The following is a 7,369-nucleotide window of genomic DNA, read 5'->3' on the forward strand; positions in this document are numbered from 1 at the left end:
TTCTTTAAAAGTTAAACATGGTTAATTAAAAAACACCAATGCAATTATGAATCTATTACTCTTCTTTTTATATTAAATGTGTTCATATCTTCCAGGCATACAAGTCTTTAAAAGGTTTAAAAGAACATTTTATCAAGCTGCTGTTCTCCAACCTAAAGTTGTAATGGTAATTTTAAACTTAACAGAATAAGAAATTTTATTGGGGTTTTATTTATATCATTTAGTGTTCTGTAACTGGACTGGAGCCTTATGTTACTTCTACACTGGGATAAAAATATAAATGTATTTCTAAAAGATAATTAGAGTCTGATCTGTTTCAAGGTTAATATCATGAAACAGGAAAACATTTTGCCACTTTACTACACAAAAGGAAAGTTAAAAACTCTCTCAACTTTCTTTGATTCATGTTTTAGGTTTAATATCATATTATGTCAACTAACATTGATATAGACTAAAAAAATATGTAAACTTTCTTAAATGATATTTAATAAAGATAAATATCAGCTTCAGAACTAGACCACTTTACCTATTATGAAGAGCCCTGCCTTACCTGAGATAAGGCTCTGCCTCCCACCTTGCTACATGTTACAGTGGCTCCAAAAGTAAGCCAGGCTTCAGCTCACTTATACTCGAAAGACTGGTTTTTTGTTGTAAAATCACTGTGATCTCAAACAGGGGACATAATATATAGCTCAGCCAAAATTTAAGACAGCTATTCCACAACTAAATATGTTTTTACTGTTGTTAATTACATTTTGTATTTTCCTTATGAACTCTATAACTGTTGCCTAATTAATGTTTTGCAGAGGTACTACTTCAAGAATGATCTAAATTAATTTGAGGTAATAAGCCATCACATAGGACAGATAATATAGACCCCTATTAAACAAGAGTAGGTAAATAACTGTACATTCACAGACATTCAACTTAAAGCCCAGTTCTCTTACTATATGACTGGTGAAACTGACTGGCAGGATATTTAAGGTCAAGACTTAAAGATTGAGATTAAAATAAAGGGGCCAAGGGAATAATATTTGACTCTTGCCCTCAGAGTCAGCCTGAACCCAGGAAACAAGAGAACTTCTCTAAGGAGTTTTACAACTATGGGTCACACAACCTTCCAATCAGGGAAATTGATAAAACCACTAGAGGATAAAAAAGTCAATCAGTGAAACTGCTGCAGAGGAGGATCCTTGGAAAAGTGAACCATCCCTAATGCTTCCAAAGGAAGCCACCTCATTAAGGAGACCCTACCTAGTGAATGGCACTAAAGGAGCTTGAACACTGCTCTCAAGTTCTCCATGAGTGACCCCTGTGCGAACTCAGCTGACTCTTAACAGCAGATGGGACCAAGGTCAATTTGACCAGCTTGGTCTTAAAGGCCTAGCAAAACACTTAAAACTAAAACACAGTCATTCCTGGACATTTAAAAAACTAAACAATAGTTATTTTAATGTAACTTGAGATATACACTTATGTTACTCCCCAAAAAAATAAGTAAAACTGAAGGTGACAAAAAAGATTCTAGACAAAAATGCCTGATAATTATAAAAAGAAATTGCCAGAATTATAAGTTTTTAATCAGTTTAAGGCCTACAGATCTTTCTAACCTCTGATAAAGGTAGACTTAATCAATGTTTTCTAGTACGATTCTCTAGCCCTAAGTAACAAAAATAAAGGGATCTCTACTAAACAAAGAGATCATGCCAATAAAAAGATATTTTACAAAAATCAGATGACATTAGGTAATTTAACTAAATGTTGTGTTTACAGTCCTGATAACTCCGACAAAGCTAAAGATTTACAATTAAGACCTTATCCCTCTCCAGCCTTGTTAGACTTTGATAGGCCTTTTTATGTGATCAACGTCTCAGCTCTTCCACCTCCTAGTAAGAGATTATTGATTTCTATCATCTTCATGATATTCATTGACATGTTCCGGATGCTATTTATCTTGTACTCATGGTTTTTTGTATCTTTCATAAAACAAGACTTTTACCCCTAGAAAGATCCAATTTCTAAAAAGGAACTTTTTACTGCTTGCCCCACCCCACATTGCCCCCTCTCAGCTCGAAGCAGCAAGAGTGAGCATTGCCCTTTTTCCTTACAGCAGTAAAAAGTCCCTAAAATTAGAGGGGTAACAATAAAAATTTTAAAAGACAGTCAATATAGATAGGTAAATTGGGTTAAATCACAAAAATAAGGGCCAGTTTGGGTGCAGAAAGTTGGAGACAAATGGCTTCTGAGAGTTTAAAATGTTAATGCTTCCAGAGCCCTTCCTACACCCTTACCAAGAACCTGCTCCTGTTCTAACCTGTTGTCAAGTCTAATAGGTTCAACTTATGAGAGAACCAGCCCCAAGAGACCACTGATTTCCAACACCCATTTCAGTCAGAAGACTATGTCTATGTCAAACAGTTCCAAGAAGGACTAACACCCTGCTGAAATGGAAGGACTCTTACTCACAACATGGACTCATCACATCTGAGTCAAGACAACAGAAAAGTAGACAGCCCTCAGAGACTCCAACCACCATCTAAAGATAAGACTGAAAAAATGTTAATCATGTTTTTTCTCTTGTTTGTACTATGTCAGGAATAACTCCATGCTTAGCCCTTCTACTTTTTGAGATTACCAAATGGGATGAGTTCTGTGTTCACATCTTTCCCCAGGTGTACAATTATGATGGGGAGGGGAAAAGGGAATATATGGGACTCATGCATTGATCTAAATGAGTGGCCCCTGTTTTAGTTCCCCTCCTAGTGGAAATAAATGTAGCAGGCTCCAAAGCTATAAAGGACCACTACACTTAAACCAAAATTTCAAAACCTTAAGTAGACAAATAGATCTGAACGAAAGTAAATTTAAAAAAAACCCTGTAAGCCACTTAAAAATTCCCTTGATTCACCTGCTGAGGTAGTTTTACAAAGCAAAAAGAGGGTTAAATTTGATGTTTTTAAAATAAAAAATTATATATGGCCTTAGGGGAGACCTATTGTTTCTATACTAACCACTCAGGTGTCATTCATCAAAATTTATCTTTGATTTAAAAAAAAAAAGGTTCAAAAAAGTGAAAAAAAAAGCTAAAACCCTGACAAAAATTGGTATCAAAATCTGTTCTCTTGGTCCCCCGGGTTAACTATTCTAATAACCACAATGATGAGACCTCTCATCCTAGTTATTTGGGGACTTTTAATCATGCACTATAAACTGTTCAACTAAATATGTTAGAGACAGAATCCAGTCTGTTAAGTTAATGGTGTTGCACACTCACTACAATCACCTATGCACTACTAATAAATCAATGATTTGATTATGTACAAAAAAAAAAAAAAACAAAAAAAAAAACCAGTGGGGAATGTGATGGGTTGACAGATCTGACTCCATGAGAATGTTACAGGCCAGACTCTAAGACTATGACTAAACAGACTCCATTTGGCTCTGAGACTCCATGTTCTCCCATGGGAACACCCCGCCTCTGTACCTCAGTTACTTAGTGTGACAAGTTTAGCAATACAGAATAATAATTCCTATGTAAAGAAAAATTGCTCTCTTTTGATCTCTACTGCTCTTAACCAATGTACCATGTGAACAGTAATTGCATAGATGTTAGTAACCATTCTTTAGTTTGTACGTAGGTAAGGGTCATTTTGACCCTCTTCCCACTCTGTTGATGATTTCATGATGTTAGTTTGTAATTTCAACTTTTGTGTGTGTGTGGTGCTAGGGATTTGAACCCAGGGCCTTGTGCTTCTGAGGCAAGCACTCTACCAAGTGAACTATATCCCCAGCCCAGTTTGTAATTTTGAATCATAACAACAGACACTTACGATTGATGTGATTTTTGGTATAAGAACCCCTACAACCCGGTGGTCGGGGCTGTTCTCCCAATAGCCATTTTTGGGGGCATTGTGTGAGACAGTCAGCCAGCCGACTTAATAAAGACTCTCAAATTTGGACTTCTTAGTGCTGATGGGTCTGTTCTTAAGTTGCGCCCCATAACACTGCAATGTGTGATCTTGGATTTTTAAGTTTCTTTTTCCTCTTACTTATGGATTCATGTGCATGGATATTATACCTGGTTCTGCTGAACTGTACTTAATTCCCTTACACCTGGGTTTTCTTATCAGTCCATACCTCAAAACTTATGGAAACGCTTTGACATTTATTTTCAAGTTTCATTTTTAAAACTCTTTAAAAATTAAAACATTGTATATATAGCTAAAGTCTCCCTGAAAGCAAAACAAAGACTAGGTCACTCCCCATATCAGTGAACCACAGCAGAATGCAAATCTTAATTTTATAAAATGGGCACAAAATAAACAAGATATAAGGGAAAATGGGGATAGGGTGAGCTTAAATTGTGGTTTCCAATTCCTAAAAATTTTCTGAGAACTGAAAAATTTTTTTGTTTTTGCAATCTCCTGTTAAATGACATGTTCAGTCATGTTTTCTTATTTACTCTTAATTATGCTCTAGTATTCTTTATATAATGGAAAAACTGATTTTATTAGTATCGCCAATGCCAAAAAGCCTTTAAAACAATTAAAATATTTCATAAAGCATAAAGATATTTTCACATTAGCGACAATCATAGCAAATACATTTCTTGGCATAAAGGCACAGTCTTTGGAGTTTAAAATATTCCCAGCTGCAAGATTATGTATATAAAACTACCATTGTTAAGTAATAGTGGATTAATCAAATTAAAAGTTATACTATAAGATAAAATGGAAATAATTTACTCAGAAGATTCATATTTAAATCATCTTTATTTATATAATATTATTTTTGGAATTCTAATTGAATTAAACTTTGGTTGAAGCAAAAATACAATAACTAAAAGCAGTTAAACTAAAAATGAGATGTCATATTTTGAGGAGATATCAAATATATTGTCAGGATTCATGTTGTGAGGCTCACACTTAAGGTGGAATCAGCCCTGAAGGGAATTCGCTTCTCCTCTCAGAATGTGGGGGTAGGGGGGAAAAATCCAGCTCTTGGCGGAGGATGAGGAAAACGCCTCAGTGAACAGACATTTTTGAATTGGACTGGAGGTGGTTCTCCTGGTTCCGATGGTCTTCCATAATAATAATATCCATGTTGCCGTCTTCCATAATAATAATATCCATGTTGCCGTTGTATCCATGTTGGATCAGAATGTGGTCGGCCTTGTGGAGGGATCATCATCTTATGTTCCAGTTCCCATGGCGATGACAGGGGCCCAGTGCCAGCAGGTGCTCTGTGTGGATCACTTACTATACCAGAGCTTGCTTCTCCTCTTTCATTGTTAATGTGATGGTCCAGAGGATCCTCTGGGCCTCCTGAGCCTCTTCCTCCTTTCCCTGGATATAAAGGTGACAATCTGGGTGGACCCTTCTTTTTGAAGGGAAAAGCTCTCATTTCAGATGAAGGTCCACTCAGTGGTGAGGGACCATATGGGGACTGCCCTCTGGCAAATGCTGTATTGAAGACATTAGGTGCATATGGATCTTCTAAAAGTTTAAATTGCAACTCCATGTCAGTTAACTTTTGTCTCTTGTTAGCGTTTACTGTCTTGAAATAGTTGAGGTTTTTTTCAGCTCTCCAAGCTGCTAACGCATTGTCCTGTGCTTTTTTCTCATAGAATATACTCCGCCTCTCATAATAATGCACGATGGTATCCAACTCTTCATCAAGATCTTTGGCTCGATTTCTGTAGGTCTCCAGCTCTTTAGCTGCATGGTTGATCTTTCTCTCGACTTCGGAAAACCTCTCCTCTTCCTCCAAACGGCACTTTTTCTCTACTATTAATTTCCTGTGGAGTTTCAATGTATTTTCTTGGTGTTCTTCCATCTTTAATTTAAATTTCTCCTGAAGTTTCTGATTCTTGTTTTCAAATTGTGTGTTTTCTGACTGCAAAGATTCTTGTTCGTTCTGCAGATTTTTTATACGTTCTCTCAGATCTTCTTTTGTTTTATCTACTTCCGATAATAAAGTGTACATTTGACGTCTTTCTCCTTCTAAGGTGTCTAAGGAGGCATTTAACTCAGCTGCATAAAGCAGCTCCTTCAAGGCTTCTTTTGGTTGATTACCTAAGTGAGCACCAATTTCTAATTCACTCTTCCTCTCCATCTCCAAGTTACCATCACCTGTTAGGTCTTCTCCAGGCACAGGAGACTGATCTTTGATCTTCAGCAAGCGTTCGGTCAGAGACTTAATGTGACTTTCTTTATCACTTAGAACTTGTTCTGCCTGTATTTTAGAATTTTCGAGTGTTATTTTCTGTTTTCTAAGGTCACTCACTTTTTCCTTCCACACTTCAGCTTCTCGTAAAAGGTGTTTCTGACTTTCCTGCAGTTGGTAATTTTCGTTCAAAGTCTCTTTTATTGCTTCCTTAAGGTCTTCTTCGTTCATTTGAACTAGTCTTAAGGTTGTTTTAGCTTCAGCTACTTGTGTTATGATGGATGTTGATTCGTCTTCTAGGGACTTTATCCTTTTTGATATATCTCCCATCAATTCATCCTGTTCAGAACGTTTAGATTTCTCTTCTTTTAGCTTTGTTTCTAGAGAGAGTGTTTCATCCTCTAGTTTAGATTTGGACCTATTCAGCATTTCAAGTATTATCTCCAAATACTGCACTTCTTTTGATGCCTTCTCAGGATTGGCATCCTTGAAAGACGACTGTAAGCCTTCATGCTCTTTTTGAAGAAGGCTAACTTTATCAAGTAGGTTACATTTTTTTTCAATTAGTTCAGAAAGTTCTAGAGCAAGCTTTTTTCTCTCCTCACATAAAGCCTGCTTCTAACAGACTGAACACTTCTCCACAAAAACAAGAAAACAGTAAAAAATCCAATAGCTGCACATATTACCAGCTCTGGACGAAAGGTATCAGGATTAGGGCCTGGTCTTCCATCTTCAGGCAATGCTGGCACAACCCTGAATATTTTTTCCAGACCCAGGTCCCAGTAAGACTGAGGGGCGGCCTTTGGCCCCTCCATCGCACCAAAACTACTTTGGCAACTACATCCTGCCCAACCACGAAAATAGGCTGCGGACACTAGACTTTGGGTGGGAGCCCAAACCTGCACCTGCGACCAAGTCGATCACTAGGAACAGAATGCCTGAGGCAGGTGGGGAGCCGGGCAAACCGGCCCCAATGGGCTTTGTGACCTCACTGCCCTGTGACCTCACTGCCCCGCCCCGTCCCTCCCCCCCCACTATGACCCGCCCACACCCCAAGCCTGGCAGTTTCAAGCTGGTCCCACTGGAGCCCCCTTGCTGCCCACCCCTCTGGTTTGGGCCAGGCCACCATGGCACTTATTAAGCGCTACTTATTCTGTGCAGTCAAAATATCATCCAGTTGATATAACTAAAATTCTAAAGCTTA

At 37.7% G+C, this 7,369-nt stretch overlaps 1 protein-coding gene across 1 annotated transcript; it reads right to left on the reverse strand.

The window, feature by feature from the left end:
• Positions 1-4,965: 4,965 nt before the first annotated feature.
• On the reverse strand, positions 4,966-6,980 carry LOC124961154 (melanoma inhibitory activity protein 2-like). Its single transcript, XM_047519894.1, is given in 2 exon segments — positions 4,966-6,758; positions 6,761-6,980. Coding segments are annotated over 2 exon segments (2,013 nt in total).
• Between the last annotated feature and the right edge of the window lie 389 nt (positions 6,981-7,369).

The sequence above is a fragment of the Sciurus carolinensis genome, chromosome 12, assembly GCF_902686445.1.
Source record: "Sciurus carolinensis chromosome 12, mSciCar1.2, whole genome shotgun sequence".
In the NCBI taxonomy this organism is placed as follows: domain Eukaryota; kingdom Metazoa; phylum Chordata; class Mammalia; order Rodentia; family Sciuridae; genus Sciurus; species Sciurus carolinensis.